This window comes from Meriones unguiculatus, chromosome 18 (assembly GCF_030254825.1).
Source record: "Meriones unguiculatus strain TT.TT164.6M chromosome 18, Bangor_MerUng_6.1, whole genome shotgun sequence".
Classification (NCBI taxonomy): domain Eukaryota; kingdom Metazoa; phylum Chordata; class Mammalia; order Rodentia; family Muridae; genus Meriones; species Meriones unguiculatus.
In genome coordinates, this window is record NC_083365.1 from 62,231,918 (window position 1) to 62,256,488 (window position 24,571).

Below are 24,571 nucleotides of genomic sequence, written 5' to 3' on the forward strand. Positions count from 1 at the left end.
GTGGTATACATTCAACACACACACACACACACACCACATATATGCACATACACCATGAATAAAAATAATAGCAAAAATAATAACAATACAATTTTTAGAATGACCGAAGAATTTAGTCTTTAATAAGTTACCTAGTGAATCATTTGAAGTTTGAGTAATGTTTATTCAATGGTAAATATTTAGGATATAAATGTTTCCAATAAGCATTCTAACTCGTACATTTCAATTCTTTGATATGTTGAATGGACTTTGAAATTAGGAGTCTGGAACTGACAGATAATGGAAGCAATGAAGATAATAGCCTGTCTAACATTACACCATTAATAACATGCATTTTCTATGGAGAGATGTTAATCAAAACCCAAAATTTTGGTGATGGAGAGTAAGTTCAAAAATTCTCTTGTATGTTGTAGTGATTACAGTTAATGAAACTATGTTGCAAGAGAGGTGGTTTGACACATGCCTATCATCTGAGCAACTGTGAAGTTGTGGCAGGAAAATTCGGTTCGAAGCTAGTTTGAACTGTCTACTGAGACCCTGTCTCAAATAAACAAACAAATGAGTAAAGAGATCCACAAAGAAGATGTGTTATTGATTTGAAAGAACTAACAGAATGTATTTTAAGTGTTCTTATCATCAAATAAAGAGAGGAATATGAGATATGAATATATTCATATACATGTAGTGTGTTTGTATGTGTATTATGTGTGTATGTGTGCACTCAAATAGGCATGTGGAGGTCAGAGAAAGATATTTCCTACATATTTCCCCACCTAATCCCTTTGAGACAGTCTCTCACTGAGCCAAAATCTTGATTCATGCTACACTAACTAACCTGGGAGCTCCCAGGATCTGTGCATGTAAAACACCAAATTTTCATGTTACAGGCACAGGCTGTCAAGTCCAGCCTCTTTTATGTTGAACTTTGGGAATTCAAACACAAGCCCTCAGGTGTGTGTGATAAACACTCATATGTACAAAGCTACCTCCCCCACCATAATAAAGATATTAAATAGCCTGATTTGATCCTTCCATAACATATGACTATAGCCTGATGGGCAACATAAATGTGTTTGAGAGCATGTAAACAAATATATTATCAACCAAAATATGTATTTACGGACACCCAGCTAAGACTTCGAAGTTTTTCTCCCCCACACTTTCTGTGGCAGATACAATGACTATTGGCTAACAGTGCACACTCAAAGATTGGAAAAAAGAAAGGTCATCTGTACAGCAAAATTTATCTGCTTAGGTCCATCCAGTGTCCTCCCTGTATTGTATCAGTTGCTTCCCCATTAGCATTACAGGGAAGGAAAAAATAAGCTGTTATTTGTTAGTAATTAAAGTGAGTTCAGAGATAAAAACTCAGTCTATTCCCAATAAAGAGTTAGATATACAGTTTTTCCTTTGTAGATTCCTGAGGTTCCCAAAGTAGTACATGTGTTACAAAAAGGAACTTTGTGGTACTCCTTTGCTTGCATAAAAGTCATGTCTACTAGGAGATCTTGGGAACAGCGTATGAATCTGGCATATTTTTGTGGAGGGTTTTAGATCTCCATGCTGCATGCTTGTGAGAAGACAGTTTATCTGTTAAAGATGCCTTTGATTTTGCTTCTTCAGCTCAGGACATCAAATAGTTCCCTCACCTACCTACTTCTGAACCTAGCTCAATGATAACCTAACCACTGAAATAAAAGTATTACAAAGTGTATCATAGCTTTAATACAGAGTTCAGTGAATTGTGAAGTATTTGACCAAATATTTGAGTTTTTCTTAGTTTTGTGATAAATTACATATTTAATGTAAAATTTACAACAGCTCCTGGAGATCTGATGCCATCTTCTGGCTTCTGTAGGCACTGCACCTGTCTGCACATATAAACACACACAGACACAGACACACACACACACTCACACACGTACAGAATTAAAAATTAAAATAAAAAATAAAATAAATAAAATATTTTTTCTCATTAAAAATAACTTTTAAATTCTCTTAGCAACCTTGTTGTTGCTCCATTACTCCTCCTCCTCCAGTCTCCCCTTCCCTACCTTTCTCTCCCCCCTCCCCTTTTCCCAAGGAAAGAGGAGCTTCCTTTCCATCCACCATAGCACATAAACTCACATCAGGACTGAGCCTGTTCTACCCTGCAGCCTGGCAAGATAGTCCTGACAGGGGAAAGTGATAAGAAAGTTAACAAGTGAGTCTGTGTCTGATGCAGTCCCCACTTCCCTTACCAGAGGACCCATGTGAGGCCTAAGCTGCCCATCTGCTACATCTTTTTAGGGGACCTAGGTCCCTTTCATGCATGGTCCTTGATTGATGCTTCAGTCTCAGCAAGCACATCTGGAACCAGGTTAGTTGACTCTGTGGAGCTCCTGTCACTTCCAGCTCCCTTTGTTTTTCCTCCCACCTTTTCACAAGACTCCCTATGCCTTGTACATTGTTTGACTGTGAGTCTCCTCATCTGTTTTGAGGCACTGCTGGGTAGCAACTCTCCGAGGACATCTCTGTCAGGCTCCTGTTGGCAAATTTAAGAGAGTATCCTTCATAATGTCAGGAGTTTGCACTCTCCAATAGGGTGTGTGTTTGGTTGGGCCAGGCGTTGGTTGGGCATTCCCTCAATATCTGCTCTACCTGCTATATCTTTATCCCTGCACATCTAGTTGGCAGAGCAAATTTAGGGTTGAAGATTTTTTAGGTGGATTGGTGTTCCCTGCCCTCTGCTAGGAGTCTAGTCTAGTTAGTGGGTATCCTCTTCACTCTCTATGGCCTTTACTACTAGGAGTCCCTGCTTGAGTACCCATCATATCCTCCCAGAAGCCTACACAGATATAGGTCTCCAGCCTGTCACAGGATACTCCCACCCTTAATTTCTCTTTTCTCTATAGGCCATCATTCCTCTTTCACTCACTCTCACCAGGTCCAATCTCCACCCTCTTATCTCTCTGCTACCTCTCTCCTACCTTGTTCCCTCTCTTCAGTCACTATGTTGGTATATCTATTCTATCTATCCCTTTGAGTGAGATTTATGCATCCTTCCTTGGATCCTCCATGTTACTTATCTTCTTTGGATCTGTGCCTTGTAGTATGCTTATCCTGTACCACATGACTAAAATCCACATAAAAGTAAGTACCTGCCGTGTGTGTTTCTCTGGGTCTGGGTTACCTCACTCAGGATGCTCTTTTATAGATACATTGATTTTCCTGAAAATTTCATAATTTCGTTTCTTTCTTTCTTTCTTTCTTTCTTTCTTTCTTTCTTTCCTTTTCTTTTCTTTTTTTATTATTAGTTTCATTTTATTAACTCTGTATCCCAGCTGTATCTGCTCCCTCATTCTCTCCCAAACCCTCTCTCCCTCCCTCATCTCCTCCCTGCCCCTTTCCAAGTCCACTGATTCAGGAGGGCCTCCTCACCTTTCATTTGGCCCTGTTTTATCAGGTATCTTCAGGACTGGCTGCAAAGTCCTCCTCTGTGGCCTAGCAGGGCTGCTCCTCCCTTGGGGGGTGGGGAGGTCAAAGAGCCTGTCATTGAGTTCCTGTCAATCTTTGTTTCTTTCTAATGTGGTTGCTGGGAATTGAACTCAGGGCCTTTGGAAGAGCAGCCAGTGCTGTTAACTTCTGAGCCATCTCTCCAGCTCGATTTTTTTGTTTTTAATAGCTGAGTAGTATTCCATTGTGTAAATGTGCCATAGTTTCTTTATTCATCTAGATATTGAGAGACATCAATTATTTCTAGATTCTGGTGTTGTTTGTTTGTTTGTTTGTTTTTTAATAAAGCTACCATGAACATAGTTGTGCAAGTGTCCTTGTTGTATGGTGACACATCTTTTGGGTATATTCCCAGAAGTGGTATAGCTGGGTCTTCAGGTAAAGCTATTCCCAATTTTCTGAGAAAGTGTTGGATAGATTTCCAAAGTTGTACAAGTTTACCCTCCCACCACCAATGGATGATGGTTCCATTTTCTCCACACCCTCCCCCGCATATGGTGTGACTTAGATTTTTGATCTTAGCCTTTCTGACTGGTGTGAGATGAATCTCAAAATCATTTTGGTTTGCATTTCTCTGATGACTAAGGAATGCTCTGATGAGCATTTTCTTAAGTCCTTCTCAGCTATTCGAAATTCCTCTGTTGAGAACACTCTGTTAAGTTCTGTGCCCCCTTATTTGATTGGGTTATTTTGTTCATTGGTGTTTGATTTCTTGAATTAATTATATATTTTGTATATTAGCCTTTTGTTGAATGTGGGTTTGGTGAAGATCTTTTCCCAATCTATAGACAGTCATTTCATTCTATTGACACTACCCTTTGCCTTGCAGAAGCATTTAAGTTTCATGAGGGATCATTTATTAATTGCTGATCTTAGAGCCTGAGCTGTTGGTATTCTGTTCAGGAAGTTGTTTCCTGTATCAGTGAGTTCAAGACTCTTTTCCACTTTGTCTTCTAATAAATTTGGTGTATCTGGTTTATACTGAGGTCTTTCATCCGCTTGGATTTGAGTTTTGTAAAGGGAGATAAATATGGATCTATTTTCATTTTTCTACATGTAGACATCAGTTGTTGACACCATTTGTTGAAGACGGTATCTTTTTCCCATTGTATAGTTTTGGCTCCTTTGTCAAAAATCAAGTTACCATATCTATGTGAGTTTATTTCTTGTTCTTCCATTCAATCCCATTGTTCAACCAGTCTATTTTTATGCCAGTACCATGCCTTTTTTATTATTTATTTTTTACACTAATGCTTTGTAGTATACCTTGAAGTCAGGGATGGTGATACCTCCAGAAGTTCTTTTATTGTTGTATAAGATTGTTTTAGCTATACTGGCTTTGTTATTTTTCCATATGAAGTTTACAGACCTTGTTCTTTCAAGGTCTGTAAAGAATCTGTTGGTATGTTGATGGGGGTTGCATTGAATCTGTAAGTTGATTTTGGTAAGATGCTCATTTTTACTATGTTAATTTTATGAATCCATAAGCAAGGGACAGTTTTCCATCTTCTGATATCTTCTGTAATTTTTTTCTTCAGACACTTGAAGTTCTTGTTATACAGGTCTTTGACTTGCTTGGTTATAGTTACACCAAGATACTTTATATTATTTGTGGCTTTTGTGAAAGATGTACTTTCCCCAATTTCTTTCTCAGACCATTTGCCATTTGTGTACAGGAGGTCTACTGACTTTTTAAAAAATTAATCTTTTATCTTACCACTTTGATAAAGCTGTTTATCATCTGTAAGAGTTCTCTAGTGGAATTTTTGGGGTTTCTTAGGTACACTATCATATCATCTGCAAATAGTGATACTTTGACTTCCTTCCCAATTTGTATCCCCTTGATTTTCCTTAGTTGTTTTATTACTCTAGGTAGAACGTCAATTACTATATTAAAGAGGTGTGGAGAGAGTAGGTAACCTTGTCATTCAGCAGAATTTTAGTAGAATTAATTTGTGTTTCTCTCCACTTGCTGTATATAGCATTTATTACGTTTAGGTATGATACTTGTATCCCTGATTTCTGCAAGACTTTTATCATGAAGGGATGTTAGATTTTGCCAAACACTTTTTCTGCATCTAATGAGATGATCATGTGATTATTTTTTCATTCTGTTGTTTTCTTCGGTGGATTACATTGATGGATTTTTTTATGTTGAACCATCCCTGCATTCCTGGATGAAGCCTACTTCATCATAGTAGATGATGTATTTGATGTGTTTTTGAATTCGGTTTGTGAGTATTTTTGCATCGATGTTCATGAGTGAAACTGGTTGGAAATTCTCTCTTTGTTGAATCTTTGTGTGATTTAGATAGAAGACTGACTGTGGCTTCATAGAATGAGTTTGGCAGTGTACCTTTGGATTCTATTTTGTGAAATAGTTTGTAGAATATTGGTGTTAGCTCTTCTTTTAATGTCTCATAGAATTCTGGACTAAAACCATCTAAGCCTCGTCTTTTTTTGAATGGGATATTTTGATGACTGCTTCTATTTCCTTAGGGGATACAGGACTGTTTAAACGATTTTTCTAATCTTGATTTAACTTTGGTAGGTGAAATATATCAAGAAATTCATCCTTTTTTATTTTAAAATTATGATACAGGCTTTTGAAGTAAATTCCTAACATACACATGCACAGAACTAAGAACAAAATATAATCTTTTAAAAGTTAAAAAAAAAATTACTGTGTCGTGTAGTGGCTAATCAATGAGCACTAAATTCTGAAAATTTGAATCTTTTCATTTACATGGAAAGAGTAATTATTCTTAACTACTTACCAGTAAATAATACTTTGAGAGGTAAAAATATTTTAAATTGTCTTTTATGGTTCTTGTTTTGTTTTGTGTTTTTTTTTAATTATTTCATTTTTGTAAGCATCAGATAAATATTACCCAGTTCCTCAAATAATGTATGTTGGTGTGTGTGTGTGTGTGTGTGTGTGTGTGTGCACTCACGTGCACGTGTGCACAAGCATGTGAGAGTTCTCAACCATGCTAGCACATGTACAAATGCATGCATATGCATTTGAGTCTCTTTTTCCACTGTTGGGTTTTTAGATAGATATTGGCTCATCATACATAAACGTTTTTAATCCACTGAGTCCTCTCACAAACCTGCAAACCGGCAAAGCAATTCTCCTTTCAATTCTTTTTCTGAAACCTCTTATTGGCTGTATTCTTTTTTTTTTTTCAATGCAGTTTATTCAGGAACCTTGAACAATCATCTGACCCCGGGGAAAGCCAGCCCACAGCTTAAATAGCCTCTGGGTAGCCAACCCCAGCATGCCATGTGGGCAATGCAGATAGGTCCACATACATGGAAGCAAGCCAGATTCTTGGCCTTAGCCAAATGTGGAGTTGTTTGTGACAGAGAGCACTCACCATCGGGAAGGTGGAAGGCGGAAACCAGCTCCATCTTTAAAGCGTGGCATTAAAATGTTACGCTCAGGATGCGAGGCTAAGCACTGCACTCAGGGCTGTATTCTTAATATGTGTCTAGAATAAACACTTGCCCAGAAATAAGACTATTTCACACAGCCTTCTTTCAAAGAAAGAATATTTCTTTCTAACATTTCACCCAGTTTTTCTGTATGCCTATTTTTGTACAAAGAGCTTTGGTTTGTAACAAACGCTATAGTGATGCTCTCTTTGGATCAGTGAATGCTTCCTTTCAATGAATATAATCTTTTGAAAGTAAAGGAGCATTAGAAGTAGCACTTTTGACTTAGACTCTGAAGAAATAGTCCAATAAACAACACTACTTTCCACTGCTTTGAAATTTTCAATACCAAAATGTCTCTCCAGTTTACACTTCCCTTCTCTTAACTTTTGCTTGTTTTTTGAGATATAATTCTGACCACCATTCACTACCAATCAGTGGCTCACATCATCCCCACTCCCTAGCAACCCATGGCTACACACCTGACATGGCAAGCACTTTAATGGTTGATCCATTTCTTTAATCCAGATTCCTTTAAATTATTTTGATGAAAGCCTGGTAATCCCATGATCTCTAAGACTAAATTAGGAAGGTATGGTAAGCAATCAGATGTTAAAGTAAGTATGAAAAAGTGCACAGGGAAATGCAATATCATTGCTTATCATGAAGACAGACAAATGAAGATAGCACATGGCTTGAAGGAGACAGGAGCTGGAGAAAGAAAAGAAAAATAATTACTCCAAATGTTTCATAACCTGGCAACACTGACTCTTTGGTTTGAAGCCCATGAATTCTGTGAAACTTCCAACCTACAGACATGAAAGATAGTGAATTTATAATTCAAACAATTAAAGTTATTTAAGTTTGTGGCAGTGTGTTATATTGGACACAAATGAAGTTATATGTGTCATTATTGTTTTTTGCATGTAAGAAAAGACAAGTGCCAAGCTTTTTAAAATGTTGATGTTGGAGGGAAAAAACAAGATGAGGATAAAAATTAATGAGGCTGGAGATCTGGCTCCATGGTTAAGAGCATTAGCTGCTCTTCCAGAAGAACTTAGCTTGGATCCCAGTAGCCAAAAAGGTAATTCTTGCTCCAAAAAAATCTGACTCCTTCTTTTGTCTTTTATAGGTACCCACACACAGACACATGGTATGTTCAGATGCAGAAGCACACACACACATACACACTCACACACAAACACATACACATGCAACAGAGGGAAACAGTGGGAGGGGATGAGAATAAATCTTAAGAATCAGAGGAGAAATAGAAGGACAAGAATTACTAGGCGCTATTATTGTCTCATTTTCTGTCCTTACATCTTTTCCTTAATGCTGCTAGCATAATATAAGTTTAGAGTTTAAAAAGGCACTATTTAACTATTTAGCAATCAATATAAAATTATAATGTATGCTGGTCGATAAGAAAATGCCTTCACCACTTCTGAAAACTGCAAGGATTATCATAATAAAATAACCAGTTAGGACATCTAGTTATGTTGAAGCTATTTTACCTTAAGAAAAAATATGGAGCATTATGCGTTGCAGTTCTTATGTAACTGCATCACAGTAGTTTGTTCAAATGACTGCTTTTAAGAAAAAAATAATGAGATGTCTTGACGAAAATGAGACATTTGTTCTTTCTGTGAATCCCAAATAATTGCATCTCCATCTCTTATAAAGACTGAAAAATACCCTAGGAATTTGGATATGTTCATGGGCATGTCCCCAGTTAGTCTCCAGTCATCACAATGAAGAAGAGTGATACAGGTAGAAATGTTCACTCACTCAGTCCACTCAGCTTCCTTGAGACAAAAATCATGATACATCTCTGTGAGACCCACTTTCATTTCTAACACCATTATTTCCTTATTATCGTTGTTCTCTTGTTGACATCGTGGAACAAATGGTTTAATAAGCATTGTGATTTATTTGTGTTAATCATGTTCATCCATAAATCAATGGTGATGGGGACAGAGACACAATTCTCTCAATTAAATAGGGTTTGATTAGAGTGTGATAGAGCTACTTTACTCTTCCTACAGTTCATAAAATATAAGAATGAAAAGTCTGAAGTTTAAAACATTTTTCTTTCAAAGCAGAGATAGTCATAACCCTATTCTATGAGATATGGTTGAATGGTATATTGGTACCTACAGTAAATGTGCAGTTGAAATAAGAGGAAGAGAGATATGCAAGGAGTTTCCTTATTCAGAGAGTAACAAAGGAATTTCATGTTAACAGACACAGAAAACATATAGACTATTTTGAGAAAATAAGACCTAAGGTTTTTTGTTTGTTTGTTTGCTTGCTTTTAAAAAATCATTGCAGAGACTCTTGGTTTGGATCTGGAAGTTGCTAGAGCAAACATCTTGGGTTTTGTTGGATGCCTTTCTTCGGTCCAATACAACCACATAGCACCATTGAAGGCAGCTCTCCGCCATGCCAGCATTGCACCTGTAATTGTCCAAGGGACCTTGACAGAATCCAGCTGTGGCTTCATGGTTAACTCTGATGTGAATGCAGTAACCACTGTACATTCTTCATCAGGTACTTTCCAGATGATGCTCTACTGGTTTTCCATCACTAACTTAATTTCTGCTGACTTATAGAGAGAGTAATAGTGTTGACCAACATCACTCAGCTTTTTGCCTTGTAAGATTATAGATAGTTACAAATTGTAAATGGCTTCTTATGGGTCATATCTATGTTTACAAAACACTCTGGCAGAAGCAAATTAAGGAAGAAAGAATTTATTCTGTTTCACATTTCAAGTGTCCAGTCCATCATAGATGACAGGAATTAGAAGTAGTTGGTCATATCACACCCATAATCAGGAGGCGGGGAATGATGTGTACATTATAGTATTCAGATAATTCTCCATTTATGTAGCCCAGGATCCAATCTAAGGAATGGTGCCAACCACAGTAGGCAACTTTTCTCACCTCAGTTAAGAAATTATTATAATGCCACAAGAATTCCCAAAAGCCTGTTTCCAAGGTGATTTTAGATTCTGTGAAATTGACTATTAACACCAACCATTATACAAACAATGGTGACTAGAAATAGATAATGGAAAGTTATGAGTGCTAGACTACCAGTGACTTTATCAATAATAAATTTTAAGTAAGAAATTAAACAATATTTAGATACTGTGCATATACCTGATTGAAATTAATATTGAACAAGTTAATAGCTAAAATTAACTAAAGATATATTTAAAATAATTCTAGTTTTAAATGATGAGCAGTTATAATTAGTGTATAGTTCTAGGTAATACACATCATGCACGTATGTATAATATGTATGTGCATCACTGTTGTTTAAGTGGAAAGCAATAGGCAGATTTAAGTATTTAGGAGGCATGAACACATCAGAATGAGGACTTAGATAATGCTAATCTCAGTATTATGAGATAGCTTTTTGGAGAGAGAATAAACAAAATTATAGACATATAAAGGATAAAATGTGATATTTTTTATGTGTCATATAATGCTTATTTTCATTAAATTGGAAAGAGCTAGAGAGAAGGTTTAATGGCTAAAATGCTTATTGTATAATCATCAGAACCCAAGAGATATTTTCATCACCCATATAAAAGGCCAGGTGTGTTAGTGAGCAACTCCAAAGCCTATCCCAGAATGGGTGATGGTCCATATAAGCTGAAACACTGGAATTCACTGCAAAACTTATAGGCAGGTCAGACAGTGCCTCTTCAAGGCACTGCTAATCTCTGCCCTTTTCAAGCAACTGATGGTCTGAGAAACTTCCACACAGCTAGACTGATACAAAAAGTATCTCTAAACAGTCTTTATTGCCTATATAAACTTAAGGAAGGAAGGGCCTCCTGCATCTGATCAGTTTCAGGAACTTCCTGGATTTGCTGAGTTGTTTACTTTCTAAGTTTTATTGAACTGCTCTTTAGAACATTCAGACTCATAAAAAGCTTCCCTGCAAGGGTGAATTTATCCATTCCATCAAAATTGCTTCACATGTGGGAAATATATCCACACCTGGACCAGCAAGGTCTCCAAATGAGTCATGATCTCAGGGGAAAAATATTAATTTGTTGCATTAACTTTGATACATCACTATTCAGCTGCAAACTGATATCATATATAGAAAATGTAATGACAGTGTCTTGATTCAAATTGTGTTTTTGATACTCTCAGATAATAAAAGAATATTCTCAAAGGAAATGTGTAAGTATTGTTGAGTATGTCTGTTGAGATCTGGCATACTTAGTACGGGGTAAAAACTGACCCTGGCTTAGTCAGCCATGTCTAGTACTTTGCTTAAAATAAAGAGAGTTCTTACACAAAGTGGATATGCAAATATATATACTCATATAGCATTACAGTTTTTCACAGAGAAATGATAGCTAGATGAATAGGTGGCTGGATAGATAGTAGGGCAGATAAATTGTAAATGGCAGGTGGAGGATTTATAGACAGGTGTGCTTAATGCATGTAGACTGATGATGTTATTTTGGGAGGAGGGAAAGTTAAAGCCAAGAGCAGATTTTAAAATATAACCTTAAATGGATAATTTAAAATATAATATTAAATCATCACTGTGATAAGGATACTTTGCAGAACATGATCACCAAACATGCTACTAGAAGTGTTACTTTATCAGACCTGGATTGTTTTCTCCGTGGCATTAGAGAACACTAGACAGTTAAAATCAGTAAATTTAATTAATATATATCAAACCTTTTCCTGTCCTTTTCTGCCCTTCATCCCTCCCTTGCCCTCTCTCTGTCTCCTTCACTTTCTATTTTGCTATGTCTGTCTCTCTCTATTTCTTATTCCTTCTGTGTCCCTTCCTCCATTAGATGGCAAGGTCAAGGTCAGCCTATACTACATAACAAGTTAAACTCCAGCCTGGTGTATATGAGACCCTGTCTCAAAAGAAAAATAAACGAGACTAGAGCAATGGCTCCAAGGGTAAGGGCACACACTGGACAGCTGCTCTCCTGGTGAGGGCTGATCTGAGGTGCTAATTCTTCCAGTGCTCTTGGCTGTCCTTGCCAGTGGACTCAGGTCCAGCTGCAGCCACAGAGGTCATTGGGGTGAAGAGGAAAGTGTGTTGGAAATACAGGGCAGCTGTCATTCCTGGAAATTCTTCAGCAAAGCAGAAGGCTGAGGGGATCACTGAAGGTGCATGGGCCAGGGACCGCCCTCACCTAGCGCAAGGCTGTCTTACAACTTACTTATAAGCTAAAGAGGTCAGAAGTTGTGGGTTCTAAGCAGTACATTTATTCATCTTTAAGTATTTATAATTTGTGTGCATGTCATGTCAAGAAACAAATTGTTAGATGACAAGATTTTGGGAGTTAAGTGTCTCCTTCATCTTGTTTCAGAGGTATAGTCTCCCTTGTTTCTACATGTAATCTACATATGTGACCAGCTATCCTTCACTGGGATTGCAGATTGGAGCCCCAGAATTCACCTCTTAATTAACGTTCTGGGATTGAATTCAGGTCATCATTTTAAAAGCCATTTACCTAGGTTCCTTTCAATACGCTCGTTCACATCTTACTGTAGGAATCTTGTTGCACTTCATAGATGTACATTGCATGTTCCTTCCCTGTAGCTGAGTGAAGAGTGAAATGTAAGTTTTGTGTTTCTTGCTCTTTCTAGATCTCCTTGGGAAAGCAGACGAGCATGAACCTTTCACAAATGCAGTCCGAAGTGACTCAGCAGTCATTGGAGGTAACCTGTCTTCATTACTGAAAGCAGAAAGATATGTGTCATCCTTTTCTCTGGAGAAAGTTATATGAAGCCTTTCTTACCCATGATCATTCAACACCCAGAATCAGCCACTCTCTTTCCAGCCCTTAGCCTCTTTATGCATGGTTCAAGATTAATGGAAGACCCTTCTCCAGTGCCAGGAGCTTATTGGCTTCATTCTGCCTCAAATTCAGCAGGCAGCTGAGCTCTGAACCAGCAGCTGGAGCATTTACTCACATAAGGCAGGCTGAATTTTGTTCATTGCATCCTGTTGTCACTTCTAAAGCACAAACAAAACAGACCAATAAAATTATGTGTGGAAAGAAGTCCTATAGGGGCAGACAGATGGACAAAGCTGCAGTCTTTTTCAGTTTTTCTATACCAAGTGATTTGGGTTAGAGCTAATGAGTAAGGTGAAGCCTACATGACTGAAATTCCAAATCTAGCAGTCCATCTGGCTATGGATGTAGAGCTTGCCCACTCTGCTTACAGCTCATCTGCCACCACCTATTCTTTCTTTACTGATTTTGACCTTACCCCAATCTTTATTCTGTCTCAGCTAGACTAATGCTTGCAGTAGTCTGATGTTTCCATCTGGGTCTTGAAACATGGAATATCTTCCAAGTTTGGTTTTATATGAGATGTCTGAGACACGAAATTCTGTTTCTATTGATGACTTTTAAACCTAGCAGGTTCCTCAGCCTGCATTATGATAGCTGGGATGAATGAATCCACACCAGATGGAGTTCTTTAAAAGTTAGTAGGAGTCATTCATTTGACTTCTATTTAATTAGCTCTGGCTCTGGGTCAGATCTGTATTAAGCATGGGGATATAGAGAGGTAGAGTAACTGCCTTCCTAGAATGAACAAAATAGGGAGGAGATAGGAAAGCAGGCTGTGGTAGCAATACAGAAGCTGGTCCCTAAAAAAAGAACAGGAATGGAAGGACTCCATCACAGTGTCATCCCAGAGAGGAGAACCTTGACCTTTCCTTAGGGAAGTCCTTAAAATGCTCATGTGAGCTGAATGGCCTCTCCAGGGAAGAGGACAGAAGTTGATATTTCTTTGAAACCATTCAATGTCACAAAGACTTTTATAATTCTTTCTGTTGCAGTAAGTTTTCATTTGATGAGAAAAGACTTGGTTCTGGCATTCTGCATTCATTGGGAAGCTCCATTGAATCACTCTGAGAGTGGGAAAGTTATCAAAGCCTCACAGGAGATCCTGGGAAGCTTGTTCTACTTCCAGCCTTCAACAACCCTTTCAAACCAGCCGCAGGAAAGAGGCAACCTCTGGCACATTTTAAAGCTACAGTTTATGCTTCAGAGTCATTAGCTGCTACCCAGACTAGACAATTAACTTTGAAATTTTATTTTGTCTTGTTTTAAAATATTTGCGAAATATGTTACAAAAATGTGTTTAGAATATATCTCTACCCAGCATGGTATCAAAGCAGATGCTGAGACTCAGAGCCAATCTTTGGGCAGAGTACAGGAAATCATATGAAAGAAGTGAGAGATGAAAGACTCAGAGGGAACAGGAGCTCCACAAGGAGAGCAACAGAACGACAACAACAACAAATCTGAGGAAAGATTTTTGTTTTGTTTTGTTTTGTTTTGTTTCTGAGACTGATACTCCAACCAAGGACTATGCATGGAGATAATCTAGAACCCCTGCACAGATGTAGCCCATGACAGCTCAGTGTCCAAATGGGTTCCGTAGTAATGGGAACAGGGACTGTCTCTGACGTGAACTGATTGGCCTGCTCTTTGATCACCTCCACCTGAGGGGGAAGCAGCCTTACCAGGCCACAGAGGGAGACAATGCTGCCAGTCCTAATAAGACCTGATAGGCAAGGGTCAGATGGAAGGGGAGGAGGACCTCCCCTATCAGTGGACTGGGGGAGGGGCATCGGAGGAGAAGAAGGAGGGAGGGTAGGATTGAGAGGGAATGAGGGAGAATGATGGGATACAAAATGAATAAACTGTAAATAATAAAAACAAGAGATTAATTATAAAAAAAAAGAATATATGATGAACATAAATGGTCTTAGTTACTGGGAAAACTGTTAAAACTGGTGGAAGATAGGTCTACATGTTTATTTTCCTTGTATCAATTCACATAAATAGTGGCATTTAGACCAAGGAATTCTTGGCAAGACTGGACAGTAAACAACAATAAGATTCTGACATAAGTGCTTTTCTCCGGTTAGGTAACATAGACAATATGAAATACAAACATATGTACACTATATCAGAAATGAAATTATTTTTGATAACAAAACTTTGCTGTTTTGTTGTTATTAATTATTAATTTTTTGTAAATGTTGTTTATTGCTTACTGGCTTGATTTATTCTTTCTTTATTTTGAAGTAAGTTCTATCTATGTAGCTCAGGCTAGAGAAATGAGACAGCAGGAGAGATTGCCTGCAAACAACATGGAAGGCAAGAAGAGTCTCCTGAAAGTTGTCTTTTGTTATTAACACAAGTGCATCCATACACCTACACACACACACACACACACACACACACACACACACAGATAAAGAGAAAGGATGAAACCTGCATCTAGGAATTCTTGGCAACGCTTGGTGTATTTAAAATCTTTGAAATCTGGATTTGATCCCTAGCATTTAAAAAAAAAAGTAACTCAGAAACCACACAAATCCTTTTTGTTATAATCCTATATTTATTCTTAGGTCATCAATATAACCTTCCAGAAGAAACATCCTTTCTCCCTCAGGATTGTGCTTGCAGAGGTTTTGTAGAACTAGAAGGACAAGGGCTTCTGGGAAAGTCTTTATTTCTAGATACACAGTAGATTTGTGTTTGTGTTGGCTTTGTTGCTTTTTTTCTTGGAAAATATGCCCTTGCCTAATTATAATTTTCTCAGTGACAATTTTCTTTTCTTTCATCCTATTTTCCCTACAGGCGTCATAGCAGTGGTGACTTTTATCACATTTTGTGTCATCGGAATCATGACCCGCTTCCTCTATCAGCATAAGCAGTCACATGGTACCAACCAGATGAAAGAGAAGGAATACCCAGAGAACTTGGACAGTTCCTTCAGAAATGAAATTGACTTGCAAAACACAGCCAGCGAGTGCAAGCGGGAATACTTCATCTGAGCTGCCAGAGGACACCTGGTCCTCTTTTCCTTATTTTCCCACTATTTTTTTCTTCTCTTTTTTGTCTTTTAATTTAGGCATTTAATTTGTGTCATTTGTCATTAATTTTCTGGAACACACATACACCCACTGCGAGCACTGTTTTCTCCAGCTCAGGAAGTCAGCTGGAGAGACCTGTGGCTACTGTAGTTCACCTATTTGTGTGTCATTGTGACAGTCAGCACTGGAGGCACAGACTTCACTATTGTAAGCAAGGAAGAGACACATGTGCACGCACGCACATTCCATGTTTATAGTCCAGTTTCTGAACTTCATTGCTCAGTTTCTCAGGCACTTGGTCTCACCAGCTTCCATCAGACTTGAGCTCTGTGGTCTTTCCTTTAACTATTGTCCCTGCCCAATACCATATTGTTAGATATTATGGCTTGAGAACAAAAGAAGGTATGTGTGTGTGACAGAAAAGGCAGTCAGTCATTCTTTAAGTGATGCGTTTATCAGGGAGCCCCGATAGAGCAGAAGGAAATGAATGAAAGTAAATCCACCTAGGAAAGGCAACATTTTTTTATTTATATTTTTTATTTTTAAATAATTTTATACATTCACTTGTATCCCAGCTGTAGCCCTCTCCCTATTTCCCTCCCAATCCTCCCCTCCCTCCCTCATCTCCTCCCTGCCCCCTTCCGAGTCCACTGAGAGGGGGTGTTCTCCTGTCCTTCTGTCTGGACCTAGCTTATCAGGTATCTTCAGGATGGTTGCAATGTTCTTACCTGTGGCCTAGCAAGGTTGTTCCTCCCTCAAGGAGGAGGGGAAGCTCATGAGTTCATGTCAGAAACAATTCCTGTCCCCCTTACTAGGGAACCCACTTGGATACTGAGCTACCATATGCTATGTCTGAGCAGGGGTTGTAGGTTATATCCATGCATAGTACTTGGTTGGATAAGCAGTTTCATAGAAGACCCCTGTGCCCAGATATATTTGGACCTTGTGGGGCTCCCTGTCCCCTCTAGGATGTACTAACTCCTCCTTCCTTCATATGATTCCCTACAATCTGCTGAAGGTTTGGTTATGGGTTATTTATTTATTTTTTATATCAATCACAGGTTATTTGCTTTGTATCCCAGTTGTAGGCCCCTTCCCTCATTCCCTCCCAATCGCACCCCCCTCCCTCATCTTCTCCCTGCCCCTTTCCAAGTCCACTAATAGAGGAGGACCTCCTCCCCTTCCATCTGACTCTAGCTTATCAGGTCTCTTCAGGATTGGCTGCAATGTCCTCTTCTGTGGCCTAAAACCTGGAAACAACCCAGACATCCCTCAGTTGAGGAATGGATACAAAAATTGTGGTACTTTTACACAATGGAGTACTACTCAGCAATTAAAAATGAGGAAATCATGAAATTTGGAGGCAAATGGTGGGACATAGAAGTTATCATCCTGAGTGAGGTATCCCAAAAGCAGAAAGACACACATGGTATATTCTCACTTTTATAGACCTCTAAGATAGGAAAAATATACTGAAATTTATACACCTAAAGAAGATAAACAAAAAGAGGACTCGGGGTAAGATGGCCTGCTTGTTTTTATGGCATTTTCCAATCAACCAGAGGTGTTTATTTATGTTAGTTTAATGTCCACACTGTAAGTAGCCCTCTGACTCTATGCATCTTCCTTTCCATACTTTCCAGTACAATAGTGAATGGTTACTTTGCTCCTCTTTTGCTACTTTGTTTTGAGGCATGGATATAGTACCCTGTTACTAAGAGGCTTCAAGAAAGGTGTGAGGAAGTAGCTGCTCCTATAACTTGAAAACTGACTTCTCCACTTTACCAAACTAGAACATGTTAGCTATGTTGTTTCCAAGATTGCTGTACTGAAGCAAAGAAATATTCTCATGTGTGTGACAGCATAAATAGAATTAAAATAGAAGTCTAAATTGGCTTCATGAAATGGCCTAGGCCATCTTAAAAGAGCTTCAAGAAAAACTGAAAATAATAGGGAAAAGAGCTGCATGAAAAATGAGAAAAATCAAATAGATTTATCCCCCTCCATCCAATCCAGAAACATCTGGTAAAGAAGTAATGTGCAGGTTAGCAGGACTCACATTCTAAAACACATGCAATGAGTTCACTCTGATGACTGAGCTATTTCCCAAGAGACAAGGGACCAGCTATTGTGTGGGGGAGTGTGCTCACCTCTAGCTCAGAGGATTTCAAGGGAGCCCTTAGTTTGTAAACTACATCACATTTTCCACTCTGTATCTGTACCTATGTACACAAAGGTGCCTCATGAACTTGACCTATGTGCCTAAATAAGGTACAGGCTTTGGGTTCTGTTGGTAGCAGAGTATACAATTCATTTAAAGAGGCATCTTGAATTTGTTGATGGTGGGTATTGTTGGTCATTTTATGGTAACAATGTTCTTAACTCTGCCCTTGGACCCCTGTGGAGAAAAGACAACTTAGAAACCACCCAAACACTTCCAGCCTTAGAAATTCTAGGACGAAGATCCTTTAAGGAGAGAGTACTGGCCAATTCCCTTTGCAGAGCAGAGGTGATTTGCCAAGCAGGCACTTTACAGTCAGTAGGCTATTCATCTCTTTAGTAAATATCCTACCGCTGACTGTCTTGCACTGCCCTGGACAAGGAAGTTCATAGTGAAGCACTCACTAGCTTCATCCAGTTTCCAATTTGTAGTTTTTCTTCCCTTGCAAAGGTACAGAGGTAAGGATGGGGTATGGCACAGTCTACAACTATGAGATATTGTCCTAAATATATGTTCTTTCCTTAAAATTTTCCATAAATTCTTACCTACTCTCTCCCTCTTTTAGAATATTGTAATTCTTTTGCTAGTGAATTTAAAGCAAATATATCAAAGATGCCCCTTTTAGTTTTCTATCTTTAATAAGATAAATGATAATCTAATAAAGTGAGAGTTATTGGGAGTCTATTTCCCTGTGCCCTTCCTTCGCTGCTCTCCAGTTTCTACTTTTGAATTTTCTGACTCTATAAAAGGCTGTATAAATCACACTTATGCTTGGCTGCATATTCCTTTGTCACAAAAAATGAAAGTCGTGCTAAAGCACTTTAGTAGCAAAATGACAGGTAAAGGAAGAATAATCACATCAGAATATTGTTTTTACTAGAGTCCGCAGAAGCAAGCACCTATTTTGCTGACATGATGTTGATAGATAGAAATGAGGATACAAGCCAACTCAGTGTGTACGGTTTCATCATCATCCACTAATGTGCACTTATAGATAATCATGTAGGGAAATGTGTGAAGGCAGTCTCTGCCCTCTGCACAGCACCTTCCCTAATTGGCTTTGTCCCTGAGTTTGCAGGACATATAGTCCAGGACACAGGGTATGTAGACCAAATGGTGGACACATGCTGAGATGGTACACTGTTGTATGTAGTCTCAGGACTGAATCAGAATTCCCTCACAATGCCATACCATACACCAGGTGAAAGGCTAGTAATCTGAATTCTCATAAGCTGAATTCCAGCAAAGCTAGAGGCATGAACCAGTTTTAGTATTGGTGGCAGGATCGACTTGGTTTAGGCAATTATTCAATTGTGTTTCCCACCTTCATACAATTACAACCTAAAGCAAGACTCAAGAAAGTTCTAATCCTCCTTTAGCCACTACTTCTCTCTATGACATTCTTGATGCCTCCAATTATTTAATACTCAGCCATTTACAGGTGTTGTTCACATAAAGAATTTCTGGGATATGAGCCCTTTATAGTAAGACAAAAATATCAGTGCAAGATCTCATTATAAGGGGCTGTTACATTGATATTATTATACAGAACAAATCTATTAATGCAGGCAACTGTATGCTTGCTTACCCTTAAAGGCTTTTAGCACCAGATGCAATATTCATCCCCTGCGTAGAGTAGACTGCTGTGGTTTCTCGAAGAATTAGGCTAGGAAAATAGATATTTGTTTATTTTCTAGATGTCTCTTTCACAAAAAGATTAACTCATGTTCATTTGAAGAACTCTGGAGCTGATATTTTATAGCTTTCTTTTCTTTAGAAATAAGAAATGGTAGTATCTTAATTCTCAACCTTTGTCAGAATCACAACTACCACGTCACAGCAGAAGCAGGACCAGGATTAACTAAGCATACAGTTCTTTTTCATGTATTTAGTCATTAGAGGCATATGAAATGTCTGTGACTCCAGCATTCAGTTGGAATTGGATATATAAACACTTACTGTCCTTGTGGACTTTAAAGTTCAACCATATCAACAGGTCTTACAGCAACAAACGTGTACGCACAGCACCAGGGAGCCAAGAGCAAGGACTGCATAGTTAATTAGCAAATGATTTCCAGAGGTATCTAGACACGAACACATTTCTGGATCATTCTTAAAATTCCGTGTCTTATTTAGCCATTCTACCAGAGATGGTTATATTGTTTCTCTTCCTCAAGCTAAGTAACTGTCCATGCATAATTTTTTTGTGGAAGATGGTAAACGAATTCTTTGGACAGAGACAAAATAAAAAAAAAATGGTTCCTATATCAGCCACAATTTTTGTAGCTGGGATTCACTAGGTAGCCCTGGCTAGTCTGAGACTCTATCATAAACCAGGTTGGCCTCGAACTCATAGAGGGCCATCTGACTCTGCCAAGGTGTGGACCATTGTCTCTGCCTATATCAGATACTTTTGAAAGGATGCTAAATTTTCTATGTTCTCGTGTCATTTCTACTTAAGGTATTTCAAATGTATTACTCTGCATATGGCAGACCCATGCGGAGACTAGAACAGAAAAGAGAAGCCTCTACTTCTGCCCCCTCTGCTCTCACTCACTGGTAGACATTCACTTATGTCAAGAATCTTCTATATCTCCCTTAAGATGGTTGGTAGTCTGACATTTCTTTACTCTCCCTACTTTGTCCTAAGGAACCATTTGACTATATTTAAGAATATCGCTGAGAACCATAAATTATCTATTGAGTGAATAATTTATTGATATGTTATCCATCTAAATGACATCATACTAATGTGTCTGACATGAATATTTCCAGTGCAGAAGGCCATGCATGCTCTGTCTCCATACCATATCGCCTCAATTTGAAGACTCACTTTAAGAATGAGCATTCATAACATCCCCATGGTATCCACAGACATGGGCACCAGTATGGGGAATTATTGCTTAATTTGTCTACCAACTGCTTTACTTCTTGCAAATTCCCTAGAGCTATAATCCATCATCCCCATTGCAAAAACAGAATGGCAAGAGGCTCTTGGCCACCTATAGAATCCTTCTGTTCATCGTTCCTGAAATATTTTCTCAGGAATGCTTGGTCCTCAACTGTCCTACCGGCCAGGTTTCAACTAAATAAATAAATATGACCTGTTGTAGCTGCAAATGGCAAAGGAGGTGGATGGAAGGGTTGTACAGGCAAATGCCAACATGCATCAGTTCTTAAAGGATGACTGAGGGCTGTTTCTTGTCTCACACAGACTAGAAATCATTTCTTTAAAAGATCCACAATTTATCTAATTCACTTCCGTACACCAGTTTTGGGAGCTTTTTCATTCTCTTTCTGGATACCCACTGTCTTCCTCGTGTCAGTTGTTTTGAAAATGTTTGTTGTTCTTTCACAGCTCTGTGTTCACAAAGTCTAAATAGTTGATCTACCTAAAAGGGAAGAATGTACAACAGGTCCATACCCACCCTCACACACCCACCCACACCTACACACACGCACACAGAGAAAAAGTTAATAGGGCTGTTCCTCAAACACTGTCCAGAAAACTATAATCGAACCTACTTTGTGGGGCTATAATTATCATCAATTTGCACTGGAAATTCTGTAAATGCCACAGACAAGATTCTAATGATTGTTTTTGATATTTTTAAGTGAGTCCCATCCCTTTATTATTTTACACTAAGGTACTCTGGGGAAGAATAAGAATTACACTTTGTAGTGAAATGCTGTACTTTTTAAGCTAGTCGTCTGTCATTTGTAAAGTTTGTAGTCTACAAAGTAGTTAAGTGGACATGACAAAGACTTACAGTGGGCTTTTGTGTTAGAGCAGACTTGACAGGAGCTTTTCAAGGAGGAAAAGGGTATTCATGGAGCAAATAATGGCTGAGAGCCAAAGCTTTCACCATGAAGTAAGGATGGTTCCTCTCCCTATCTTCCTGGCTCCTGATGCAGCCTTTTTCATGCATTTGTCTTACACCTTAGGGAAGAGGCAGAATTACAGACCCTGCATGAGAAATGTTTCAGTCATCTTTGCACAGCACTTTCACCCTACCCCGGTGATTTTTCAAGTTTTATGTTTCACTAATACAGTCCAGGGATACTGTGGAATTATCACTACAGTGATTTTATCTGCTAAGGGTAAGCACCCTAATGACAGCTTTAAGTACAATAAACTATGATCAAGATCCTCAGGTCCATTGCCCTTAATCAAATCCTCCATAGATGGAAGTCTGGAAATGTTGGAGAAAGTTTAGTTAGTGCTCTTTCTTTCCCCTTTCTTGCTCATGCCCTCCATTGGCATGCATAATAATAGAAAGGCATGTCACTCTCATTCTCTTTCAGAAAGCTACTACCTGACATTCTGTGAACATTTCTCTCTTGATTCTCCTAAGTACACAAGTAAAGCTTGCATCAAATAGCAGATTAAAATTAGGAGACTAGTCCCAAGTTATGACAGATCTGATATGTACTGCTGATTATGGCCCAGTCATAATTTCATTAGCATTATACTCTGCTATGCTTCAGATCCCAGCTGTAAATCTCAGAGGACATGAAAAAGGACACTGGTTATGCAGAGCAGGCCTTCTGTCACTCTGGAGCTCCTCGAATGGCCTCTCCAGATGAAGCCATTTTTATTGTAACTTTATAGGATAAAATGAGTGGTCCTCTGACTAGTTATATTTTCACATTATAGTCATCCATAGGCCAGAGGAGTTACAGGAAGTACTAGCATAATCTCTTCTCTTTGAATGGCCGCACCACCGAGTGTAATCTTTTCCTGCCTTAAATACTCTTGCAAAAAATAAATAAATAACCACATGTTGCTTAGGTAGTGTAGTTGTATCATGAGAAGGACTTCATATTTGGTAAAGATTAATGCCAATCATTTTATACTGTACTTGGCAATAGAGAAGCTTCCACATAGATTATGTTGTCTTTACTAGTCTCTTTCACTGCCAGCTAGACCATGGCAGAAACGTAGAAGATAGAGAAGTGAAGACACATGACACATTCTAGTCATACCTTATAAAAGAGGCAACAGTTAGCATTTGGTTCATGAAATTACAGAGTCCCAAAGACAAAGAATTACCATGATCATTTCAGATAAGAAATTAGAGGCTTCATGACATGGTCAGAATTTTCTTTGGGAGAAAAAGAGGTCAGGAGGATTGCTTTTAGAAAATAAATAACAAAGTATAAAAGGACCTTTCCCAAATACATATCAAGCTTTCTTTTGATAAAAGCACAACAGAGGCAAAGCAGACAATCTCCTTTGGGATTAGGTTTAGACTTCTTGTTTCTTTGGATATTATGGTTTTTGTTCTGGTAAAAGAACATCTAGTCCCATGTGATGTTGCCTCATCCCAAGGCTGTTTTTTAGACCATATAACATGTCTGAAAACACTGTATAGAGGAATTTAATGTTAGCCTTAGATTTCTTTGTGTTTTTTGCTGTACAGAAGAAAGACTTATCTGTAAATATTGTACATTTAATAAAGAAAAAATTTTGTATCATTTTGTGTGGCAAACATATGCCTTCCTGTGTTATTCTTTGGTTAATGAGGAGTGTTGGTATAATGTTCCTTTGGAATATATACACTTTACCCTTGTTCATTCAAATGATGATTTCTCTCTCCCACTCTCTGGTTTCAATCCAGACATTGCATTGTGATATTTATTTTAAGCATCTCCTCTCTCAACTTTGTGTAAACATGCCAAAATAAAGGAACTAGCCACAATGTTGAGGAGGGAAAGGAAGCAGGAAGAGAGAGAGAAGCCAGAGGATAGGAAGGTGGGAGGCAGAGGAGAAGGGCAGGAGAGAGAGCTGGGAGAGCAGAGGAGAATAGATCTTGGAATGATGTGGAGAGATGGACTGGACATAATAATCGCTAAAAGCAAGTATAATGGGTAAAATTTGAAACTAGGAATTAGGAAACTGTAAGGGCTTAGAGGTTTAGGATGGAGTAACTACTGCCCAGCATTGTGTTCTAGGTTAATTAAATAAATCCCAGTCTCTGTGTGGTGATTTGGTTATACAGCTGTTTAGGATTAACAGCAGCATTAATAAAAGATAAACCAATAGTAAATATTAATCGACACCTATAACAGAGGAGTCAAGTAATTAATCTCTCAGTGCCTACTTTTATTTCTTATATCATTAACTCCTAGCCAACATGATCCATGGAAAAACATAAAACGCCTACTCTCTGGTATATTGATTGCATTGAAGCTCAAAGTACTGTCTTGGGGTTCTCTCATGTTTAACTGACTTGTACCAACAACTGCAGATCAGGCACAAAAGTGCTTGTGAGCAAGCTTTCTGATTTGGTTAAAAGGTTCTTGTATCATTCTGACATTAGCATCTCACAGGATACCTCCATCCCTGTTGAACCTTTCTTAATGTCCACTCACAGCACCCATATTTTGTGTCTTATTTTGCCTACACTTCCTTCTTCTGGAAAATTGTTACACAACAGCTCTGTGTTTGGAAGAGCACATGTTCATTGCTCTGGAGGATATTTCTCTTCCTTTAGTGTTTATTTAGACTTG

At 38.4% G+C, this 24,571-nt stretch overlaps 1 protein-coding gene across 3 annotated transcripts in view; it reads left to right on the plus strand.

Annotated features, from left to right (window-relative positions):
• The window catches only part of LOC110563726 (contactin-associated protein like 5-1-like), a 785,262-nt gene extending 761,726 nt beyond the window's left edge, over positions 1-23,536 (plus strand). For 2 of the 3 annotated variants that reach the window (XM_060371606.1, XM_060371608.1), the window contains 4 exons: positions 7,865-8,017; positions 9,268-9,486; positions 12,582-12,653; positions 15,602-23,536. In XM_060371606.1, coding sequence (XP_060227589.1) covers positions 7,865-8,017; positions 9,268-9,486; positions 12,582-12,653; positions 15,602-15,798 — 641 coding nt within the window. In that variant the 3' untranslated portion in view covers positions 15,799-23,536. The remainder of the gene's footprint in view (positions 1-7,864; positions 8,018-9,267; positions 9,487-12,581; positions 12,654-15,601) is intronic. The other variant, XM_060371607.1, reaches the window with a different exon arrangement.
• The last annotated feature ends 1,035 nt before the right edge of the window (positions 23,537-24,571 follow it).